We start from the raw sequence: 26753 nt of genomic DNA on the forward strand, positions 1-26753 counted from the left end.
CTCTCACTCCTCTCTCTCTGCCTCTCACTCCTCTGCCTCTCACTCCTCTGCCTCTCACTCCTCTGCCTCTCACTCCTCTGCCTCTCACTCCTCTCTCTCTCCCTCTGTCTCCTCCCTCCTCAGTCTCTCTCTAGGCAGGCAGGCACAAGCTGGGTGAGTAGGTACAGGCTGGGGGGGTAGATACAGGCTGGGGGGGTAGGTACAGGAAGAGTGAACACCTGTAGGATTCTGTCATATGGTTTCAGGCCTGCGCGGTCTGCTGGGCCCTCCGGACGGATCATGTTGACGTAAACACCTTTCTCCAGGAACCCGTCGGAGACGCTGAAGCCAAAGTCATCGCTCTCTGGATCCTTCATCACCGTCACCTGGGGAATTACAACCCGATAGTTCATTTAACCTGTTAGTTTAGAGCTGCAAACACATTGTTACAACCTGTTAGTTCATTTAACCTGTTAGTTTAGAGCTGTGATCACATAGTTACAAGGCTACATATGTAGCTTCAAAATTCTTAGGATTCAGACCTTGGTAGTGGTATATTGGCTAGACCACAAACCCCAGTTACTACCACAAGCAGAACAGTAAACAAGTAGTTGTGTGTCATACCCGTGGTATATTGTCTGATATACACAGCTGGATTGCTGTTTCGGCCAATCAGCATCCAGGACCCAAACTACCCGGTTTATAATAAGGCCCGAGGGGGTGTGGTATATGGCCAATGTACCACGACTAAGGGCTGTTCTTACGTGCGGCGCAACGCAGAGTGCCTGGATACAGCCCTTAGCCGTGGTATATTGACCATATACCACAAACCCCCCGAGGTGACTTATTGCTATTATAAACTGGTCACCAACGCTATTAGAGCAGTAAAAAGAAATGCTTTGTCATACCCGTGGTATACGGTCTGGTGTACCACGGCTGTCAGCCAATCAGCATTCAGGGCTGGAACCACCCAGTTTATAATATGCTGTAACCTTTCATTTTACAGTTAGTTAATTTAGCTGACAGACACTCTTATTGAAGACTTCATTTACAGTCATTTAGCCGACGCACGGTACAATACGTGGATTCAAGGTGCAATAGCCATCACGATCACTGCAAGTAAAACCTTCCTCGGTAATACCCGCCATGAGAAAAGTTACAGCAGGCGGGTTGGTCTGCCACGGGAGAGCAGGGTACACACGCCGATCAATCAATGAGAGTGTTGTTGCTCAATAATGCATGTATTGATCTATTATTGATTACAGTGGTGTGTTACACTGTCTAGACCTCAACAGAACACGGGGGTCAGGTTCCAGTGGTGCCGCGCTCTCCAACCCTGTTCCTGGAAAGCTAACTTCCTGTAGGTTTTAACTAAAACCCTGTTCCTGGAGAGCTAACCTCCTGTAGGTTTTACATAAAACCCTGTTCCTGGAGAGGGACCCTCCTGTAGGTTTTAACTCCAACCCTGTTCCTGGAGAGCTAACTTCCTGTAGGTTTTAACTAAAACCCTGTTCCTGGAGAGCTAACTTCCTGTAGGTTTTAACTCCAACTCTGTTCCTAGAGAGTTAACCTCCTGTAGGTTTTAACTCCAACCCTGTTCCTGGAGAGCTAACTTCCTGTAGGTTTTAACTCCAACCCTGTTCCTGGAGAGTGTAGGTTTTAACTCCAACCCTGTTCCTGGAGAGCTAACCTCCTGTAGGTTTTAACTCCAACCCTGTTCCTGGAGAGATACCTTCCTGTAGGTTTTCACTCCAACCCTGTTCCTGGAGAGCTACCCTCCTGTAGGTTTTCACTCCAACCCTGTTCCTGGAGAGCTAACTTCCTGTAGGTTTTCACTCCAACCCTGTTCCTGGAGAGCTACCCTCCTGTAGGTTTTAACTCCAACCCTGTTCCTGGAGAGCTAACCTGCTGTAGGTTTTAACTCCAACCCTGTTCCTGGAGAGCTAACCTCCTGTAGGTTTTAACTCCAACCCTGTTCCTGGAGAGCTACCCTCCTGTAGGTTTTAACTCCAACCCTGTTCCTGGAGAGCTAACTTCCTGTAGGTTTTAACTCCAACCCTGTTCCTGGAGAGTGTAGGTTTTAACTCCAACCCTGTTCCTGGAAAGATACCCTCCTGTAGGTTTTCACCTCAACCCTGTTCCTGGAGAGCTAACCTCCTGTAGGTTTTAACTCCAAACCTGTTCCTGGAGAGACACCCTCCTGTAGGTTTTAACTTAAACTCTGTTTCAGGAGAGCCACTCTACAGTAGGTTTCCACTCCAAACCTTTTGTAGTTAAAACCTACAGGAGGATAGCTCTCACTGGTGAGTATGGCAGTCACCTTGTGTAGCTCCAGAGGGGTAGGGGAGAGGATCTCCTGCATCTCTTCCTTGATCCTACGAGACTCCCAGGTCTTCTCAGACACCCGGAGTGTGTTCTTTGCCCTGGCCTCGTGATGCAGCTGGGTTCTAGCCTCGTGATGCAGGAGTTGGGCCTCCGGGTGCAGATGGGCCTCCGGGTGCAGGTGGGCCCCCTGGTGGAGGTGGGCCTCCTGGTGCAGGTGGGTCTTGGCATCGTGGTGCTGGAGGGAGCTCCTCCGCAGAGGGCTGATGCGGGGCTGGCAGACGGGGTCTCCAGGGTGGGGGAGGCCATGGGACTTGTTACCATCCACCCCAATACTGATGGCACTGCCCGTCATAATAGATGCCTACAGAGAGAGTAGAGTATAGAGTAGAGAAGAGTAGAGTAGAGTATATTAAAAAATATATGAAATATATAAGTATATAAATTAAAATGTGTCGATCAATATGTCAACTTTGTCACAGGCCTAACAACATCCGTGCCAATATATCCTCCAAACACCGGCTTCTCTGGCATTATCACAAGTAGAGTAAAGAGTAGAGAGTAGAGAGTAGAGTAAAAAGTAGAGTAATGAGTAAAGAGTAAACAGTAGACAGTAGAGAGTAGAGTAGAGTAAAGAGTAGAGTAAAGCGTAGAGTAGAGTAAAGAGTTTAGTATAGCAAAGAGTAGATTAAAGAGTAGAGCAAAGTGTAGAGTAGAGTAGAGTATAGTAGAGTAAAGAGTAGAGCAGAGTATAGTAAAGAGTAGAGTAGAGGAAATAGTAGAGTAGAGCAAAAAGTAGAGTAGAGTAGAGTAGAGTAGAGTATGGTATAGTATAGCATAGTATAGTAGGGTAGAGTATAGTAGAGTATAGTATAATATAGTAGAGTAGAGTAGAGCAGAGCATAGTAGAGTATGGTAGAGTACAGTATAGTATAGTAGAGTATAGCATAGTAGAGTATAGTAGAGTATAGTAGAGTATAGTATAGTATAGTAGAGTATATTAGAGTATAGTAGAGTAAAGTAGAGTAGAGTATATTAGAGTAGAGGAAATAGTAGAGTGTAGTTCTTTATTTATTGAACCATTATTTAATCAGGGAGTCATACTGAGACCAAGGTCTATTTTACAGATGAGCCCTGAATTACATACAGTGCATTGGGAAAGTATTCAGCCCCCTTGACTTTTTAAAAACATTTTGTTACGTTACAGCCTTATTCTAAAATGATTTGAATATTTTTTTTCCGTCATCAATTGGGTTTTTGCTCTGACATACACTGTGAACTGTGAGACCTTATATAGACATGCCTTTCCAAATCATGCCCAATCAATTGTATTCACCAAAGGTGGACTCCAATCAAGTCGTAGAAACATCTCAAGTATGATCAATGGAAACAGGATGCACCTGAGCTCAATTTCAAGTCTCATATCAATGGGTCTGAATAAGGTATATGTTTTTTATTTTTAATAAATATGCAGAAATGTCTTAAAACCTTTTAGAATGCTGAATACTTTCCGAATACACTGTAAATAAAGTAACAATAGATGCTATGCTAACTGATATATAAAGTAACAATAGATGCTATGCTAACTGATATATAAAGCAACAATAGATACTATGCTAACGGATATATAAAGTAACAATAGAAGCTATGCTAAATGATATATAAAGCAACAATAGATGCTATGCTAACTGATATATAAAGCAACAATAGATGCTATCCTAAGTGATATATAAAGCAACAATAGATGCTATGCTAAGTGTTTTTAAAGCAACAATATATGCTATGCTAACTGATATATAAAGCAACAATAGATGCTATGCTAACTGATATATAAAGCAACAATAGATGCTATGCTAACTGATATATAAAGCAACAATAGATGCTATGCTAACTGATATATAAAGCAACAATAGATGCTATGCTAACTGATATATAAAGCAACCATAGATGCTATGCTAACTGATACATAAAGCAACCATAGATGCTATGCTAACTGATATATAAAGTAACAATAGACTCTATGCTAACTGATATCCGGACGACGCTGGGCTAACTGTGCGCCGCCCTATGGGACTCGATGTCACGGCCGGCTTTGACACTGGGATTGATCCCAAGGCTGTCGTAACGCATCAACACTGCGATGCAGTGCCTTAGACGGAGGCCAAACCTACCATTTTCAACCTGTATTACGGGATGACAGGGGCTGTGAGTGTAAAGGATTTGCTTGCCTTTATTTTTAACCAGATAAGTTAAGGTAGTATACCTCTATCTCTCTGAGGAGCTCAGACTGTCCACAGGTCTCCAGGTCTTCCAGTGCCTGACACCAGAAACTGTCCTCGTGGTCGAGCATGATGGCGTCACTGTGAGGCTGGCTGGTGTATCTGTATCAACGACCACAGGAAAGTACAGGTGTTAGATGTTACATGCTAGATGAACAGTACATCACGATGCCGTCACTAGGAGGGGCGGCAGGGTAGCCTAGTGGTCAGAGCGTTGGACTAGTAACCGGAAGGGTTCAAGTTCAAACCCCCGAGCTGACAAGGTACAAATCTGTCGTTCTGCCCCTGAACAAGGCAGTTAACCCGCTGTTCCTAGGCCGTCATTGAAAATAAGAATTTGTTCTTAACTGACTTGCCTGGTTAAATAAAGGTAAAAAAAAAATAAAAATGAGGCTGGCTGGTGTATTGTTCAGTGTGTGTTTATTAGGAGCCCTATTTGATTTCTTTCAGAAGCTGCAGCTACTCTTCCCGGGGTCCACAAAAAAACACAAAACATGACAAGTAAACAAAGAAAAAACACTGACAGACAAGGACAGTCACACACATTTAAAATACAACTATATACCAACAATACAACCAAAAAAGAAGGTGTTGTGTGAGTGAAAAATGATGAGTGTGTAACTGTGGCAACACAATAAAGAATCAGAATACATGTTTAAATTTAGCTGTACATGAAGCTGTCATTGGCCCACACAGCTCAACAACAGTCATTTAACAACAGCTGATGTTACGGCAAAACAACATGTGCACGTTATTTTATTCTGGTGAGACAGAGCGAAGAGGGGAGGGGAGGGAATGAGGAGAGGAGAGTTGTGTATAGTACAGTATGTATGAGAGGAGAGCAGTACATGAAACCCTACAGTATGTATGAGAGGAGAGCAGTACATGAAACCCTACAGTATGTATGAGAGGAGAGCAGTACATGAAACCCTACAGTATGTATGAGAGGAGAGCAGTACATGAAACCCTACAGTATGTATGAGAGGAGAGCAGTACATGAAACCCTACAGTATGTATGAGAGGAGAGCAGTACATGAAACCCTACAGTATGTATGAGAGGAGAGCAGTACATGAAACCCTACAGTATGTATGAGAGGAGAGCAGTACATGAAACCCTACAGTATGTATGAGAGGAGAGCAGTACATGAAACCCTACAGTATGTATGAGAGGAGAGCAGTACATGAAACCCTACAGTATGTATGAGAGGAGAGCAGTACATGAAACCCTACAGTATGTATGAGAGGAGAGCAGTACATGAAACCCTACAGTATATATGAGAGGAGAGCAGTACATGAAACCCTACAGGGTGTATGAGAGGAGAGCAGTACATTAAACCCTACAGTATGTATGAGAGGAGAGCAGTACATGAAACCCTACAGTATGTATGAGAGGAGAGCAGTACATGAAACCCTACAGGCAAATAAACACACAACCTGGTGGAAGAGCAGTTCATAGCTGTGACACTGAACACCTGAGTCGAGAGAGAGAACAGCGAGAGGAGAGAGACAGCAGAGAGCGAGAGAGAGAGAGAGAGAAGAACAGCGAGAGGAGAGAGACAGCAGAGAGAGAGAGAGAGAGAGAGAGAGAGAACAGCGAGAGGAGACAGCAGAGAGAGAGAGAGAGAGAGAGAGAGAGAGAGAACAGCGAGAGGAGAGAGACAGCAGAGAGAGAGAGAGAGAGAGAGAGAACAGCGAGAGGAGAGAGAGAGAGAGAGAGAGAGAGAGAGAGAGAGAGAGAGAACAGCGAGAGAGAGAACAGCGAGAGGAGAGAGACAGCAGAGAGAGAGAGAGAGAGAGAGAGAACAGCGAGAGGAGAGAGACAGCAGAGAGAAAGAGAGAGAGAGAGAGAGAGAGAGAACAGCGAGAGGAGACAGACAGCAGAGAGAGAGAGAGAGAGAGAGAGAGAACAGTGAGAGGAGAGAGACAGCAGAGAGAGAGAGAGAGAACAGCGAGAGGAGAGAGACAGCAGAGAGAGAGAGAGAGAGAGAGAGAGAGAACAGCGAGAGGAGAGAGACAGCAGAGAGAGAGAGAGAGAGAGAGAACAGCAAGAGGAGAGAGACAGCAGAGAGAGAGAGAGAGAGAGAGAGAGAGAGAGAGAGAGAGAACAGCGAGAGGAGACAGACAGCAGAGAGAGAGAGAGAGAGAGAGAGAGAGAGAGAGAGAGAGAGAGAGAGAGCAGAGAGAGAGAGAGAGAGAACAGCGAGAGGAGAGAGACAGCAGAGAGAGAGAGAGAGAGAGAGAGAGAGAGAGAGAGAGAGAGAGAGAACAGCGAGAGGAGAGAGACAGCAGAGAGAGAGAGAGAGAGAGAGAGAACAGCGAGAGGAGAGAGAGAGAGAGAGAGAGAGAGAGAGAGAGAGAGAGAGAGAGAGAACAGCGAGAGGAGAGAGAGCAGAGAGAGAGAGAGAGAGAGAGAGAGAGAGAGAGAGAGAGAGAGAGAACAGCGAGAGAGAGAGAGAGAGAGAGAGAACAGCGAGAGAGAGAGAGAGAGAGAACAGCGAGAGGAGAGAGACAGCAGAGAGAGAGAGAGAGAGAGAGAGAACAGCGAGAGGAGAGAGACAGCAGAGAGAGAGAGAGAGAGAACAGCGAGAGAGAGAGAGAGAACAGTGAGAGAGAGAGAGAGAGAGAGAGAGAGAGAGAGAACAGCGAGAGAGAGAGAGAGACAGCAGAGAGAGAGAGAGAGAGAGAGAGAGAGATCACATCACATCACAGCAGCAAGATTTGTGACCTGTTGCCACGAGAAAAGGGCAACCAGTGAAGAACAAACACCATTGTAAATACAACCCATATTTATGCTTATTCATTTTATCTTGTGTCCTTTAACTATTTGTACATTGTATATATATATATAATATGACATTTGTAATGTCTTTACTGTTTTGAAACTTCTGTATGTGTAATGTTTACTGTTAATTTTTGTTGTTTTTCACTTTATATATTCACTTTGTATGTTGTCTACCTCACTTGCTTTGGCAATGTTAACACATGTTTCCCATGTCAATAAAGCCCTTGAATTGAATTGAATTGAGAGAGAGAGAGAGAGAGAAACAGCGAGAGAGAGAGAGAGAGAACAGCGAGAGGAGAGAGACAGCAGAGAGAGTGAGAGAGAGAGAGAGAGAGAGAACAGTGAGAGGAGAGAGACAGCAGAGAGAGAGAGAGAGTGGGAGCGAGAAAGAAGAGAAGACAAGAGAACAGAGACCGAGGGAGAGCGGGAAAGAGACAAAGAAAGAAAGAGATGTACAGAGACAAGAGACAGACAGTGCAGACAGGGTAAACAAGGCTAAGAGGTATGAAATTTTGTTTTATAAAAAATTATGACAGGCTTTCACTTTTCACTATTTTGTATGTTTTAATGGCTCACATCAATGCATTCCAATGGCTTAGAAAAATATTGTACAAATACGGGTGCGTTGGTAAATGCGCTCTGGCTATCTACTCTAATTTCAGAGCACTCTCGTCTGAGTGTTGAGTGGCAGTAAACACTCAACACCCATTGAATATGGCAGTAAACACTCAACACCCATTGAATATGGCAGTAAACACTCAACACCCATTGAATATGGCAGTAAACACTCAACACCCATTGAATATGGCAGTAAACACTCAACACCCATTGAATATGGCAGTAAACGCTCAACACCCATTGAATATGGCAGTAAACGCTCAACACCCATTGAATATGGCAGTAAACGCTCAACACCCATTGAATATGGCAGTAAACGCTCAACACCCATTGAATAAGGCAGTAAACACTCAACACCCATTAAATATGGCAGTAAACACTCAACACCCATTGAATATGGCAGTAAACACTCAACACCCATTGAATATGGCAGTAAACACTCAACACCCATTAAATATGGCAGTAAACGCTCAACACCCATTGAATATGGCAGTAAACACTCAACACCCATTGAATATGGCAGTAAACACTCAACACCCATTGAATATGGCAGTAAACACTCAACACCCATTGAATATGGCAGTAAACACTCAACACCCATTGAATATGGCAGTAAACACTCAACACCCATTGAATATGGCAGTAAACGCTCAACACCCATTGAATATGGCAGTAAACGCTCAACACCCATTGAATATGGCAGTAAACGCTCAACACCCATTGAATAAGGCAGTAAACACTCAACACCCATTAAATATGGCAGTAAACACTCAACACCCATTGAATATGGCAGTAAACACTCAACACCCATTAAATATGGCAGTAAACACTCAACACCCATTGAATATGGCAGTAAACACTCAACACCCATTAAATATGGCAGTAAACACTCAACACCCATTAAATATGGCAGTAAACACTCAACACCCATTGAATATGGCAGTAAACGTCGGCAAAAAAAGCTAGTTTAAATTGTTGCCTGCAGCACAGTTACAGTCACCAACGTTCTGGATAACATGAAAACAGCCTAACCAGCTAAACTAGGGGGAGTAAAATGGTCAGAGTTAGGTGTTCTCTCATTTGTTTCTGGAAGTAGCTAGCAAGCTAGGTAACATTAGCCAGTTATCTTGGGTGCTTGACTGCCGTTGTGAGGCCAGAACGCCCGGATGAACCCAACTCCTCAGCCAGAGCATCCAGTGTGCGCTCTGAACGCTTCGAGAGCAAAACGCTCTGAATTTGACAAATGCCCAGAGGGCACTCTGAATGCACTCTGGCACTCCAGATTGAATTGCGAACACACCCCAAGTTAGCGGATAAGTGCATTGATGCAGGTTATTACAAGAAGCCATGCTGTGGCTGTCCTGTCAGTTTAATTCAAGATGGCAGGACTGAAACATGTTGGAGGATAATGAAGAAATACGTTCAATAGCTCCTCCTGGTTCTCCTCCTGGTTCTCCTCCTGGTTCTACAATAATATTATTATTAGTATTTCATACTCAGTGGCCTTGTGGTTAGAGTTTCCTCCCCGAGACTTACCATTAGCTCATCCTTACCATTAGCTCATCACTACAATTATCTCATCACTACCATTATCTCATCACTACCATTAGCTCATCATTACCATTAGCTCATCCTTACCATTAGCTCATCACTACAATTAGCTCATCATTACCATTAGCTCATCACTACCATTAGCTCATCATTACCATTAGCTCATCGTTACCATTAGCTCATCTCTACCATTGGCTCATCACCACCATTAGCTCATCACCACCATTAGCTCATCACTACAATTAGCTCATCATTACCATTAGCTCATCATTACCATTAGCTCATCACTACAATTAGCTCATCATTACCATTACCTCATCATTACCATTAGCTCATCACTACAATTAGCTCATCATTACCATTAGCTCATCACTACAATTAGCTCATCATTACCATTAGCTCATCACTACAATTAGCTCATTATTACTATTAGCTCATCACTACAATTAGCTCATCATTACCATTAGCTCATCATTACCATTAGCTCATCACTACCATTAGCTCATCACTACAATTAGCTCATTATTACCATTAGCTCATCATTACCATTAGCTCATCACTACCATTAGCTCATCGTTACCATTAGCTCATCATTACCATTAGCTCATCACTACCATTAGCTCATCACTACCATTAGCTCATCATTACCATTATCTCATCGTTACCATTAGGTCATCGTTACCATTAGCTCATCATTACCATTAGCTCATCGTTACCATTAGCTCATCGTTACCATTGGCTCATCATTACCATTAGCTCATCGTTACCATTAGCTCATCACCACCATTAGCTCATCACTACTATTAGCTCATCGTTACCATTAGCTCATCACTACCCTTAGCTCATCATTACCATTAGCTCATCGTTACCATTAGCTCATCACTACCATTAGCTCATTATTACCATTAGCTCATCACCACCATTAGCTCATCACTACCATTAGCTCATTATTACCATTAGCTCATCACCACCATTAGCTCATCCTTACCATTAGCTCATCACTACTATTAGCTCATCACCACCATTAGCTCATTATTACCATTAGCTCATCACTACCATTAGCTCATTATTACCATTAGCTCATCACCACCATTAGCTCATCACTACCATTAGCTCATCGTTACCATTCGCTCATCGTTACCATTAGCTCATCACTACCATTAGCTCATTGTTACCATTAGCTCATCATTACCATTAACTCATCACTACAACTAGCTCACCACTACAACTAGCTCATCGTTACCATTCGCTCATCGTTATTAGCTCATCTCTACAATTATCTCATCGTTACCATTAGCTCATCGTTACCATTAGCTCATCACTACCATTAGCTCATTGTTACCATTAGCTCATCATTACCATTAACTCATCACTACAATTAGCTCATCACTACAGTTAGCTCATCGTTACCATTAGCTCATCGTTACCATTAGCTCATCATTACCATTAGCTCATCATTACCATTAGCGTCCATGTAGCAGCTAACATAGCAGCCGTCGTAATATTAGTTGAACGTTGTTGGTACTGACAAGAGAAAGTAAATTGAGGCATGAATGGAGGAAAAGGGAACACAATGATGAACACGGAACAAAATGTGTGGGATGACTAAAGTGAATCTGTGACACGAGGGTTATATAATTCAACAAGATGTTATATAACACTGACTGAATCACAGGCATCATGTGTGACAGTTGAAGAGTGCTCACTGGCAGTCACAGGTCCAAGCAGAACCACAGCAGGCTGCTGAGGGGAGGACGGCTCACAATAATGACTGGAACGGAGTCAGTGGAACGGTATCAAACAGGTGGAAACCAGGTGTTTGATGTGTTCCATACCATTCCATTTACTCCGTTCCAGACATTATTATGAGCTGATTAAGGTGCCGCCTGTGGTGGAAACATTAGCCATACTCTGGTAAATCTATAGTCTATGTTAATGCCGATTTGGACATATTTGTATAAAAGACAGAACATACAGAGCTCCGTATACATTTGTGTAAATGTATTAAATATGAATGTATATAATAAAATATTAGGTACGTACCTTTATGATTTATCTTAACCTGATTGAGATAAATTCCTTTGTTCTTAGTGTAGTTTTTAGCTCCCCCTCTTGCTCATTCATTGTACTGTGGTAAGTGTGTTAGTGATAGGATAAAGGCAGGAAGTTGGGCCTTCGAGGGAAGAGGGGAGTCCTAGCTAGACACGGGAGCGGTATAATCTTGACACTACAGACATGCAGTACAGTATATATGCCAAGTAATCTATGATCTAAGTTGATTAGAGAATCATTTTTTGTTTGATATAAGAAGAATAAACCTTTTTGTTGAAACAATCTCCCTGGATCTTATTGAATGTTTTGTCTGTTTAGGAACTTTGAACGTAGACATTATGCGTCCGAAACAATCCCGTTTCAGGTTTGGGCAGTGGCTATGGTCAGTTGGTAAGGAAGCCACTACTGCATTTTATGTAGCACTGTATCAGATGAAATAAGAGGGACAGTTGACGCATGAAATAAGAGCAGTTTAATAAACACACACTGAACAATACACCAGCCAGCCTCATTTTTTATTTAACCTTTATTTTACTAGGCAAGTCAGTTAAGAACACATTCTTATTTTCAATGACGGCCTAGGAACAGTGGGTTAACTGCCTGTTCAGGGGCAGAACGACAGATTTGTACCTTGTCAGCTCGGGGATTCGAACTTGCAACCTTTCGGTTAATAGTCCAATGCTCTAACCACTAGGTTACCCTGCCGCCACTAGTTAAACAGTGCTAGCTGGTAGTTAAAGTTCCAGGTACTGGAGAAGCAGGGTAGTATAGGTTGAAATAGGCTTGTCAAATGCTGGTCTTTTTTCAGAAAAATGTCCAGGTTTTCCAGAAATACCAGATGGAAGATTCACAGAATCAAAAGGGGAAAAAGCAGGAAAGAATTGTCCAATCAGGATTTTTTTTTTACTTGGGAAATTTGGGAAAGTTACTGTAATTTTGCAACCCTAACCCCTAACCCCTAACAATAACCCCTAACCCTAAACCCTAACCCTAGGTGGGAACATCAACCCTAACCCTAACCCTAACCTCTAACCCTTAACCCTAACCCTTAGGGGGAAAATCAACCCTAACCCTAACCCCTAACCCCTAATCCTAACCCTAACCCCTAAACCTAACCCCTAACCCTAACCCCAAACCCTAACCCTAACCCCAAACCCTAACCCTAACCCCTATTCCTAACCATAACCCTAGGTGGGAACATCAACCCTAACCCCTAACCCCTAATCCTAACCCTAACCCTAGGTGGGAATATCAACCCTTAACCTAACCCTAACCCCTAACCCGAACCCCTAATCCTAACCCTTAACCCCAACCCATAACCCTAACCCCTAACCCTAGGTGGGAACATCAACCCTAATCCTAACCCTAACTCCTAATCCTAACCCCTAACCCTAGGTGGGAACATCACCCCTAACCCTAACCCCTAACCCTAACCCCTAATCCTAACCCTAACTCCTAATCCTAACCCCTAACCCTAGGTGGAAACATCAACCCTTACCCTAACCCTAACCCCCAATCCTAACCATAAACCCTAATCCTAACCCCTAATCTGAACCCCTAATCCGAACCCCTAACCCTAACTCCTAATCCTAACCCTTAACCCCAACCCATAACCCTAACCCCTAACCCTAATCCTAAACCCTAATACTAACCCTAACCCCTAATCCTAAACCCTAATCCTAACCCTAACCCCTAACCCTAGGTGGGAACATCAACACTAACCCCTAATCCTAACCCTAACCCCTAACCCTACCTAGGTGGGAACATCAACCCTAACCCCTAATCCTAACCCCTAACCCTAGGTGGGAACACCACCCTAACCCTAACCCCTAATCCTAACCCTAACCGCTAACCCTAACCCCTAATCCTAACCCTAACCCTAACCCTAGGTGGGAACATCAACCCTTGCCCTAACCCTAACCCCCAATCCTAACCCTAAACCCTAATCCTAACCCAAACCCCTAATCCTAACCCCTAATCCGAACCCCTATTCCTAACCCTAACCCTTAACCCTAACCCCTAACCCTAATCCCTAACCCAAATCCTAACCCCTAATCCTAACCCTAACCCCTAACCCTAGGTGGGAACATCAACCCTAACCCTAACCCCTAATCCTAACCCCTAACCCTAACCCTAGGTGGGAACATCAACCCTTACCCTAACCCTAACCCCCAATCCTAACCCTAAACCCTAATCCTAACCCAAACCCCTCATCCTAACCCCTAATCCGAACCCCTAATCCGAACCCCTAACCCTAACCCCTAATCCTAACCCTTAACCCCAACCCATAACCCTAACCCCTAACCCTAATCCTAACCCCTAGTACGAACACTAACCCCTAATCCTAAACCCTAATCCTAACCCTAACCCCTAACCCTAGGTGGGAACATCAACCCTAACCCCTAATCCTAACCCTAACCCCTAACCCTAGGTGGGAACATCAACCCTAACCCCTAATCCTAACCCTAATCCTAACCCCTAACCCTAGGTGGGAACACCACCCTAACCCCTAACCCCTAATCCTAACCCTAACCGCTAACCCTACCCCCTAATCCTAACTCTAACCCTAGGTGGGAACATCAACCCTTACCCTAACCCTAACCCCCAATCCTAACCCTAAACCCTAATCCTAACCCAAACCCCTAATCCTAACCCCTAAACCGAACCCCTAATCCTAACCCTAACCCTTAACCCTAACCCTAACCCCTAACCCTAGGTGGGAACATCAACCCTAACCCCTAACCCCTAAGCCTAGGTGGGAACATCAACCCTAACCCCTAATCCTAACCCTAATCCTAACCCCTAACCCTAGGTGGGAACACCACCCTAACCCCTAACCCCTAATCCTAACCCTAACCGCTAACCCTACCCCCTAATCCTAACTCTAACCCTAGGTGGGAACATCAACCCTTACCCTAACCCTAACCCCCAATCCTAACCCTAAACCCTAATCCTAACCCAAACCCCTAATCCTAACCCCTAAACCGAACCCCTAATCCTAACCCTAACCCTTAACCCTAACCCTAACCCCTAACCCTAGGTGGGAACATCAACCCTAACCCCTAACCCCTAAGCCTAGGTGGGAACATCAACCCTAACCCTAACCCCTAATCCTAACCCTAACCCTAGGTGGGAACATCAACCCTTACCCTAACCCTAACCCCCAATCCTAACCCTAAACCCTAATCCTAACCCAAACCCCTAATCCTAACCCCTAATCCGAACCCCTAATCCGAACCCCTAATCCTAGGTGGGAACATCAACCCTAACCCTAACCCCTAAGCCTAACCCCTAATCCTAACCCTTAACCCCAACCCATAACCCTAACCCCTAACCCTAATCCTAACCCCTAATACTAACCCTAACCCCTAATGCTAAACCCTAATCCTAACCCCTAACCCTAGGTGGAAACATCAACCCTAACCCTAACCCCTAATCCAAACCCTTAACCCCTAACCCCTTACCCTAATCCTAACCCTAACACTAACTCCCAATCCTAACCCTAGGTGGGAACATCAACCCTAACCCCTAACCCCTAACCCTAACCCTAGGTGGGAACATCAACCCAGAACCTGGTAAATCTCTCCATGTAGTGTAAAACTGCTTCAGAGGCATCATGCGTGACAGTTGAAGAAAATATAAAGAGTGTTAACTGGCAGCGTTAGTCATTTGTAGGTGCTGGATATGAGAAGGTGGGGACATCCACTACCAAACCTAGAATCTGGTGGATCTACGGAGTTACTCCAGAATTTTTGCTCGGTTTCAATATCCGTACAAACAGACAGTCGATACTGCTAAAATACCACTCACATACACATACCGCTCACATACCGCTCACATACTCACATACCGCTCACATACCACTCACATACCACTCACATGCTACTAACATACTACTAACATACTACTCACATACTACTAACTTACTACTCACATACCACTCACATACTGCTCACATACTACTCACATACCACTCACATACCACTCACATACTGCTCACATACCACTCACATACTACTCACATACCGCTCACATACCGCTCACATACCGCTCACATACCGCTCACATACCACTCACATACCACTCACATACCACTCACATACCGCTCACATACCACTCACATACCACTCACATACCACTCACATACCACTCACATACCGCTCACATACCACTCACATACTACTCACATACCACTCACATATCGCTCGCATACCACTCACATACCACTCACATACCACTCACATACCGCTCACATACCACTCACATACCACTCACATATCGCTCGCATACCACTCACATACCACTCACATACCACTCACATACCGCTCACATACCACTCACATACTACTCACATACTACTCACATACTATTATCATACTACTCCCATACTACAAACTAACATAATATTTACATACTACTAAATAAAACTATTAACATTCTACTCACATATATTTAACATGCTACTTACATACCACTCACATACCACTAACTAACAAACTACTAACTAACATACTATTAACTCACTAACATGCTACTCACATACTACTAACATACTACTAACATACTACTACATACTACTAGCATACCACTAACATGCTACTAACATACCACTAACATACTACTTACATATTACTCACATGCTACTAGCATACCACTAACATACACCTTACATATTACTCACATGCTACTTGCATACCACTAACATGCTACTAACATACCACTTAAATATTAATAACATACTACTTACATACTACTAGCATACCACTAACATACCACTAAAATATTACTAACATACTACTTACATACTACTAGCATACCACTAATATACTACTTACATATTACTCACATGCTACTAGCATACCGCTAACATGCTACTAACATACCACTAACATATTACTGACATACTACTAGCGTACCACTAACATACTACTTTCATACTACTAGCATACCACTAACATGCTACTAACATACCACTAACATACTGCTAGCATACCACTTACATACTACTCACATACTACCAACTCACTAACATACCACTAACATGCTACTAACATACTACTTACATACTACTAGCATACCACTAACGTGCTACTAACATACCACTAACATACTACTAACATACCACTTACATACTACTCACATACTACTAACTCACTGACATACCACTAACATGCTACTAACATACTACTTACATACTACTAGCATACCACTAACATGCTACTAACATACCACTAACATACCACTTACATACTACTAACTCACTGACATACCACTAACATGCTACTAACATACTACTTACATACTACTAGCATACCACTAACATGCTACTAACATACCAGTAACATACCACTAACATGCTACTAACATACCACTAACATACTACTAACACACTACTTACATACTTCTAGCATACCACTAACATACTAGTTACATATTACTCACATGCTACTAGCATACCACTAACATATTCTTACATATTACTCACATGCTACTAGCATACCACTAACATACTACTAACACACTACTTACATACTACTAGCATACCACTAACATGCTACTAACATACTACTTACATACTACTAGCATACCACTAACATGCTACTAACATACCACTTACATACTACTAACTCACTAACATACCACTAACATGCTACTAACATATTACTTACATACTACTAGGATACCAGTAACATGCTACTAACATACCACTAACATATTACTCACATGCTACTAACATGTCATTAATATACTACTAACATACCGCTCAGATACCACTCACATACCACTCACATACTACTCACATACCACTCACATACCCCTCACATACCGCTCACATACTACTCACATACTATTAGCATACTACTCCCATACTACAAACTAACACAATATTTACATACTACTAAATAAAACTATTAACATACTACTCACATACATTTAACATGCTACTTACATACTACTCACATACCACTAACTATAAAACTACTAACTAACATACTACTAACTCACTAACATGCTACTCACATACTACTAACTCACTTACATCCTACTAACTAACATACTACTAACTCACTGACATGCTACTAACTCGCTTACATACTACTAACTCACTAACATGCTACTCACATACTACTAACATACTACTTACATACTACTAGCATACCACTAACATGCTACTAACATACCACTAACATACTACTTACATATTACTCACATGCTACTAGCATACCACTAACATGCTACTAACATACCACTAAAATACTACTCACATGCTACTAACATACCACTAACATACCACTAACATACTACTCACATGCTACTATCAAACCACTAACATACTACTAACATACCACTGACATACTACTCACATGCTACTAGCATACCACTAACATGCTACTAACATACCACTAACATACTACTAACATACCACTTACATGCTACTCACTCACTAACATACCACTAACATGCTACTAACATACTACTCACATGCTATTAGCATACCACTAACATGCTACTAACATACCACTAGCATGCTACTAGCATACCACTCACATGCTACTCACATGCCACTAACATACTACTTACATGCTACTAACATTCCACTAGCATACCACTAACATACTACTTAGAATGCATGCCAACAGATTGCAGACAAAGTAGTACACTAGAGTAGATATGGGGCCGGAGCCTTAGAGGAAGTGCTAAGGGGGGGCTGACACTCCTAAATCACACACTCCACCGCTGATTTAGTGGTGATGACATCACAAGCACTCTCTGAGGCACTGCACATACGGCTAAAAGCAATGAACTATATCAGGCCGACCCAGGGGTGAAAGATAGGTGGTACAATCCGGTACGGCTTCCTAGCCAAATAAATAGTGGGGGTAAAACATGAGCCTCTCAAAATCAATGCAACATGACCAATGAACTATATCAGGCCGACCCAGGGGTGAAAGATAGGTGGTACAATCCGGTACGGCTTCCTAGCCAAATAAATAGTGGGGGTAAAACATGAGCCTCTCAAAATCAATGCAACATGACCAATGAACTATATCAGGCCAACCCAGGGGTGAAAGATAGGTGGTATAATCGGGTACGGCTTCCCAGCCAAATAAATAGTGGGGGGTACGCCGTACCAGTAAAACGTGAGCCAATCAAAATCAATGACCAAAAAAAAAACCTATAAGTTAATACACCATTATTTATGTCAGCCGCATGAAACATCAGAAAATGGACTGGAAATCGGGGGGTATGGGTCGCTCCAAAATGAGTCGTAGTTCGATCAGAACAAGGTGGAGAGATGAGACCATTGGTGTTTGAGGAAAAACAGTGGATGCATCAATTCAGGCTACAAGTGTAGAATGTCATTACAATACATCTAGGTGTTTTATAACAGATGTCTCTTTCCATTTATCAATTTGCAGGTGCACCGTGGACTGTTGGTGGTTGGGATTCTGAAATAATGTGTGGAGTGCCTTAGTTAAGTGATTGTTTGACAATCAGATGAAAACATCATGACTAGTTTATTTTATACCACATTAAAAAATAGGCATAGGCTGCATGTCCATAAGGCTAGGGGAAGCTAAGTTTTCCCTTAAAGTAAATTTTATTAAATTACCAACATTATGTAGCCCAATTAGCTTACTCCTGTCTATACATACATAAATAACATGAAAATAGGCTAGTACACCAGAAAGAAAGATTTGTTGAATAAAGATGAATTTGTTGAAGCTGTGGATTGTTTTAAGTCCCGCTACAGACGGAAGGGACCCGCTACAGACGGAAGGGACCCGCTACAGACGGAAGGGACCCGCTACAGACGGAAGGGACCCGCTACAGACGGAAGGGACCCGCTACAGACGGAAGGGACCCGCTATTTAGACGGAAACATCAGAAAATGGACTGGAAACGGAAGGGACCCGCTCCAAAGACGGAAGGACCCGAACAAGGTGGAAGGGACCCGCTGTTTGACGGAAGGGACCCGCATCACTTCAGGCTAAAGTTTTTAATTTTTTACAATACATTTTTAATACATCTAGGTGTTTTATAACAGATGTCTTATTTATTTATTTATTTCACATCATGACTTTATTTAACCAGGTTAAAAGGCATAGGCTGAGAACACCTTTATTTAACCAGGTAAGCAAGTTGAGAACACCTTTATTTAACCAGGTAGGCTAGTTGAGAACACCTTTATTTAACCAGGTAAATAAGTTGAGAACACCTTTATTTAACCAGGTAAGAAAGTTGAGAACACCTTTATTTAACCAGGTAGGCTAGTTGAGAACACCTTTATTTAACCAGGAAGGGACCCGCTAAGTTGGAGAACACCTTTATTTAACCAGGTAAGCAAGTTGAGAACACCTTTATTTAACCAGGTACCCGCAAGTTGGAACACCTTTATTTAACCAGGTAAGAAGGAGAACACCTTTATTTAACCAGGTAAGGGACCCGTTGAGAACACCTTTATTTAACCAGGTAAGCAAGTTGAGAACACCTTTATTTAACCAGGTAAGCATTTGATTTCACCTTTATTTAACCAGGTAAGCAAGTTGAGAACACCTTTATTTAACCAGGTAAGCAAGTTGAGAACACCTTTATTTAACCAGGTAAGCAAGTTGAGAACACCTTTATTTAACCAGGTAAGCAAGTTGAGAACACCTTTATTTAACCAGGTAAGCAAGTTGAGAACACCTTTATTTAACCAGGTAAGCAAGTTGAGAACACCTTTATTTAACCAGGTAAGCAAGTTGAGAACACCTTTATTTAACCAGGTAAGCAAGTTGAGAACAAGTTCTCATTTACAATTGCGACCTGGCCAAGATAAAGCAAAGCAGTTCGACACATACAACGACACAGAGTTACACATGGAGTAAAACAAACATACAGTCAATAATACAGTAAAAAAAAAACAAGTCTATATACAATGTGAGCAAATGAGGTGAGAAGGGAGGTAAAGGCAAAAAAGGCCATGGTGGCAAAGTAAATACAATATAGCAAGTAAAACACTGGAATGGTAGTTTTGCAATGGAAGAATGTGCAAAGTAGAAATAAAAATAATGGGGTGCAAAGGAGCAAAATAAATAAATAAATTAAATACAGTTGGGAAAGAGGTAGTTGTTTGGGCTAAATTATAGGTGGGCTATGTACAGGTGCAGTAATCTGTAAGATGCTCTGACAGTTGGTGCTTAAAGCTAGTGAGGGAGATAAGTGTTTCCAATTTAAGAGATTTTTGTAGTTCGTTCCAGTCATTGGCAGCAGAGAACTGGAAGGAGAGGCGGCCAAAGAAAGAATTGGTTTTGGGGGTGACTAGAGAGATATACCTGCTGGAGCGTGTGCTACAGGTGGGAGATGCTATGGTGACCAGCAAGCTGAGATAAGGGGGGACTTTACCTAGCAGGGTCTTGTAGATGACATGGAGCCAGTGGGTTTGGCGACGAGTATGAAGCGAGGGCCAGCCAACGAGAGCGTACAGGTCGCAATGGTGGGTAGTATATGGGGCTTTGGTGACAAAACGGATTGCACTGTGATAGACTGCATCCAATTTGTTGAGTAGGGTATTGGAGGCTATTTTGTAAATGACATCGCCAAAGCCGAGGATTGGTAGGATGGTCAATTTTACAAGGGTATGTTTGGCAGCATGAGTGAAGGATGCTTTGTTGCGAAATAGGAAGCCAATTCTAGATTTAACTTTGGATTGGAGATGTTTGATATGGGTCTGGAAGGAGAGTTTACAGTCTAACCAGACACCTAAGTATTTGTAGTTGTCCACGTATTCTAAGTCAGAGCCGTCCAGAGTAGTGATGTTGGACAGGCGGGTAGGTGCAGGTAGCGATCGGTTGAAGAGCATGCATTTAGTTTTACTTGTATTTAAGAGCAATTGGAGGCCACGGAAGGAGAGTTGTATGGCATTGAAGCTTGCCTGGAGGGTTGTTAACACAGTGTCCAAAGAAGGGCCGGAAGTATACAGAATGGTGTCGTCTGCGTAGAGGTGGATCAGAGACTCACCAGCAGCAAGAGCGACCTCATTGATGTATACAGAGAAGAGAGTCGGTCCAATAATTGAACCCTGTGGCACCCCCATAGAGACTGCCAGAGGTCCGGACAGCAGACCCTCCGATTTGACACACTGAACTCTATCAGAGAAGTAGTTGGTGAACCAGGCGAGGCAATCATTTGAGAAACCAAGGCTGTCGAGTCTGCCGATGAGGATGCGGTGGTTGACAGAGTCGAAAGCCTTGGCCAGATCAATGAATACGGCTGCACAGTAATGTTTCTTATCGATGGCGGTTAAGATATCGTTTAGGACCTTGAGCGTGGCTGAGGTGCACCCATGACCAGCTCTGAAACCAGATTGCATAGCAGAGAAGGTATGGTGAGATTCGAAATGGTCGGTAATCTGTTTGTTGACTTGGCTTTCAAGACCTTAGAAAGGCATGGTAGGATAGATATAGGTCTGTAACAGTTTGGGTCAAGAGTGTCCCCCCTTTGAAGAGGGGGATGACCGCAGCTGCTTTCCAATCTTTGGGAATCTCAGATGACACGAAAGAGAGGTTGAACAGGCTAGTAATAGGGGTGGCAACAATTTCGGCAGATAATTTTAGAAAGAAAGGGTCCAGATTGTCTAGCCCGGCTGATTTGTAGGGGTCCAGATTTTTCAGCTCTTTCAGAACTTCAGCTGAATGGATTTGGGAGAAGGAGAAATGGGGAAGGCTTGGGCGAGTTGCTGTTGGGGGTGCAGTGCTGTTGACCGGGGTAGGAGTTGCCAGGTGGAAAGCATGGCCAGCCGTAGAAAAATGCTTATTGAAATTCTCAATTATGGTGGATTTATCAGTGGTGACAGTGTTTCCTATCTTCAGTGCAGTGGGCAGCTGGGAGGAGGTGTTCTTATTCATATGCCATATAGATGATAGTTGAGTTGCGCTTGTCAGTGAAAAGAAGAGACCCCTGCCAGGCGTATCACAATATTTAATAATACAATTGCGGAAAAACAGTTTGGAAAGCAAATGGCTATTGCTGTAAAGAGATGACAATGAAAAACAAAACTCCAATCTGTCCAATTAGCTTATTATCTTATTATCTTATTGGCCTATCTTATTGGCCTATCTTATTGGCCTATCTTATTGGCCTATCTTATTGGCCTATCTTATTGGCCTATCTTATTGGCCTATCTTATTAGCCTATCTTATTGGCCTATCTTATTAGCCTGGCCTATCTTATTGGCCTATCTTATTGGCCTATCTTATTAGCCTATCTTATTGGCCTATCTTATTGGCCTATCTTATTGGCCTATCTTATTGGCCTATCTTAAAGGCACCAGCGGAGAACATTGGCCATATCCCTGGTCAGTGTACATATTCACTGTCCTTGTCCTTTGGTCTGTACCACTTGTGTTTGTTTTTGGACAATCATTACCTCCTCCAGGTCAGATGGACGGTCAGATGGTATTTGTGTCTCCCCTTTTCGTAGGCCGATTTTATATAGATACTACAACATAGATTTAATATGGATACTACAACATAGATTTTATATGGATACTACACCATAGATTTTATATGGATAATACACCATAGATTTTATATGGATAATACAACATAGATTTTATATGGATAATACACCATAGATTTTATATGGATACTACAACATAGATTTTATATGGATAATACAACATAGATTTAATATGGATACTACATGTTACAGGTCCATAAACATCATACGTTAAATTAATACGGATCTATATGGAATTCTATGATTTCACCCCCCCCCTAGGCTACTAGGTCCATAAACATCATACATTACATTTATACGGATCTATATGGAATTCTATGATTTCACCCCCAGGCTATTAGGTCCATAAACAGCGTATATTAAATTAATACGGATCTATATGGAATTCTATGATTTCAACACCCAGGCTACTAGGTCCATAAACAGCGTATATTAAATTCATACGGATCTATATGGAATTCTATGATTTCACCCCCCCCCCCCCCAGGCTACTAGGTCCATAAACATCATACGTTAAATTAATACGGATCTATATGGAATTCTATGATTTCCCCCCCAGGCTACTAGGTCCATTAACAGCGTATATTAAATTAATACGGATCTATATGGAATTCTATGATTTCACCTCCTAGGCTACTAGGTCCATAAACAGCGTATATTAAATTCATACGGATCTATATGGAATTCTATGATTTCACCCCCCAGGCTTCTAGGTCCATAAACAGCGTATATTAAATTAATGCGGATCTATATGGAATTCTATGATTTCACCCCCCCCAGGCTTCTAGGTCCATAAACAGCGTATATTAAATTCATACGGATCTATATGGAATTCTATGATTTCAACACCTAAGCTATTAAAAAATATAAAAATTCTGCATGCACTTGGGTGTCGTGTACTGGTAAGATATTAGATCTACTTTCACCCCTGGGCAGGCCACACCCCCATTATGTCTAGAAACAATTACATAACTTTAAAAAAAACTCATCTGTGAATCTAGCTTTAGGTGTGTCTGATGTTATGAGGGTTACACAGGACTTTGTGGACTAACATGAAACACCAAGTCATAGTAATTCTGAGCTCATGAGTCTTTGTAGTTCATTTTTGAAACCTGCAAATAACTGGTACTGTTAAGGGGTTCCAGTGATTTCTCCCTGAAGGTGAGTGACAGACATCTTTGTTGACGCCTCCATCGCTCAGTGATCATTGGAGGATGATGACATTCTATTTAACGTAACATGGGATGGCAGTTACAGTTCCTGACTCATGAATCACTCAAGATGTTTAGTGATGGTGTCATCACAAGCTGCTCTGAGGTCACACGGCTAGAGGCAAAAAACAGACATGCCCTTTTGTGGCTCTGTGAACCCTTTGCTGTGTGACTCCTTTGCTGTGTGACTCCTTTGCTGTGTGAACCAATTGCTGTGTGAACCAATTGCTCTGTGAACCCCTTTGCTGTGTGAACCCCTTTGCTGTGTGACTCCTTTGCTGTGTGAACCAATTGCTGTGTGAACCCCATTGCTGTGTGAACCAATTTCTGTGTGAACCAATTGCTATGTGAACCCATTGCTGTGTGAACCAATTACTGTGAAACGAAAAGCTGCACACTATCAGAAACAATAGTTCTACATTTCATAAATACCACCATTTCGACAGCAAGCTGCCTTCGTTAGAGTTTAAAAGCTGTGAACCCCACTGTGCTGTCACGAGGGTTGCACAGCACAAACCCCTGTCTATAAATTATAAAAAATAATAGTTCAGTTGTTGCAACCTGCAAATATCAGATACTGTCATTGAATTTCCTATTGTTGCAACCTGCAAAGTTTCGGTATGATCATGAGGTTCCCATTGTAGCAACCTACAAAGACTGCATACTGTTATGGTGCCTGCCATTGTTGTAGCTGTTCAAGTACCTGCCATTGTTGTAACTGTTCAAGTACCTGTCATTGTTGTAACTGTTCAAGTACCTGTCATTGTTCTAACTGTTCAAGTACCTGCCATTGTTGTAACTGTTCAAGTACCTGCCATTGTTGTAGCTGTTCAAGTACCTGTCATTGTTCTAACTGTTCAAGTACCTGTCATTGTTCTAACTGTTCAAGTACCTGCCATTGTTCTAACTGTTCAAGTACCTGTCATTGTTCTAACTGTTCAAGTACCTGTCATTGTTCTAACTGTTCAAGTACCTGTCATTGTTGTAACTGTTCAAGTACCTGTCATTGTTCTAACTGTTCAAGTACCTGTCATTGTTCTAACTGTTCAAGTACCTGTCATTGTTGTAACTGTTCAAGTACCTGTCATTGTTCTAACTGTTCAAGTACCTGCCATTGTTGTAACTGTTCAAGTACCTGCCATTGTTGTAACTGTTCAATTACCTGCCATTGCTGTAACTGTTCAAGTACCTGTCATTGTTCTAACTGTTCAAGTACCTGGCATTGTTGTAACTGTTCAAGTACCTGCCATTGTTCTAACTGTTCAAGTACCTGTCATTGTTGTAACTGTTCAAGTACCTGCCATTGTTCTAACTGTTCAAGTACCTGTCATTGTTGTAACTGTTCAAGTACCTGTCATTGTTCTAACTGTTCAAGTACCTGCCATTGTTATAACTGTTCAAGTACCTGTCATTGTTCTAACTGTTCAAGTACCTGTCATTGTTCTAACTGTTCAAGTACCTGCCATTGTTACAACCTGCAAAACTTCCGGCAATTTTACTAGAATTCCAAGGTTTTCTAGAAATCCCGGTTGGCATATTCCAGATTTATTTCCAGATTTTCCTCTTGATTCCACCATTCTTCTAACCAGGATGTCTGGAAAACCTGGGAATGTTCGGGGGAAGGCACAGAGGATTTTTTGCAACCGTAAGAGCAACCTGTAAAGCCCTCGCTCTTCTATGTGGCCTCTCTCCTCAGTGAGTGTTACTCTGAAGGCTTATATGAGACGTACAGCACATAGCACCTACAGGTCCTGCGCCCTCTACAGTGTTCACAGTGAGACAGTATACAAGGAGGGGGTGAGATGTTTCGCATGAGGCTCGAGGGGTGTCCTAAAATGTACACCGTGCAGGTGGTCTCCACAAGTGAGACAGTATACAAGGAGGGGTGAGATGTTTGGCATGAGGCTCGAGGGGTGTCCTAAAATGTACACCGTACAGGTGGTCTCCACAAGTGAGACAGTATACAAAGAGGGGTGAGACGTTTGGCATGAGGTCTCCACAGTGAGACAGTATACAAAGAGGGGTGAGACGTTTGGCATGAGGTCTCCACAGTGAGACAGTATACAAAGAGGGGTGAGACGTTTGGCATGAGGTCTCCACAGTCTTACCCTGACGGTTTGTCCCAGTCGTCTTCACTGAAGCCCCCGTCACTGAAAGGGTAGTTGTTACTACGGCGGCCCGGGGGTGGGGGGCTGGTCCTCTGCCTGGCACTCCTCCACTCATGGGGGTGCAGGGCGATGCCTGCCGCCTGGGGGTTGTAGGGCCCTGCAGAAGGGGTGTTGGTGGAGGTGAGGGTGGGAAGTGAGGGAGAAAGGGGGTTAGGTAGAATAAAAAGGTAGAATAAAAAGGATAATTTAGAGTGACAGGTCCATTACAATCACTTGTGTATATTGGGCTGGAAGAACCATGACAAAGTGTTGGATAAGGACACATAAACTATATTACCATAGATTA

General features: G+C 42.7%; 1 protein-coding gene across 1 annotated transcript in view; it reads right to left on the reverse strand.

Moving 5' to 3' along the window:
- LOC115118030 (glutamate receptor-interacting protein 2-like) overlaps nucleotides 1-26753 on the reverse strand; it is a 190522-nt gene that overhangs the window by 9162 nt on the left and 154607 nt on the right. Inside the window, exons 19-22 of the mRNA XM_065000742.1 lie at nucleotides 26408-26564; nucleotides 4565-4682; nucleotides 2300-2665; nucleotides 219-365 (exon numbers count right to left, since the gene is read on the reverse strand). Of these exons, the coding sequence (XP_064856814.1) occupies nucleotides 219-365; nucleotides 2300-2665; nucleotides 4565-4682; nucleotides 26408-26564 (788 nt within the window). The remainder of the gene's footprint in view (nucleotides 1-218; nucleotides 366-2299; nucleotides 2666-4564; nucleotides 4683-26407; nucleotides 26565-26753) is intronic.

Source organism: Oncorhynchus nerka, linkage group LG15 (genome assembly GCF_034236695.1).
Source record: "Oncorhynchus nerka isolate Pitt River linkage group LG15, Oner_Uvic_2.0, whole genome shotgun sequence".
Classification (NCBI taxonomy): Eukaryota; Metazoa; Chordata; class Actinopteri; order Salmoniformes; family Salmonidae; genus Oncorhynchus; species Oncorhynchus nerka.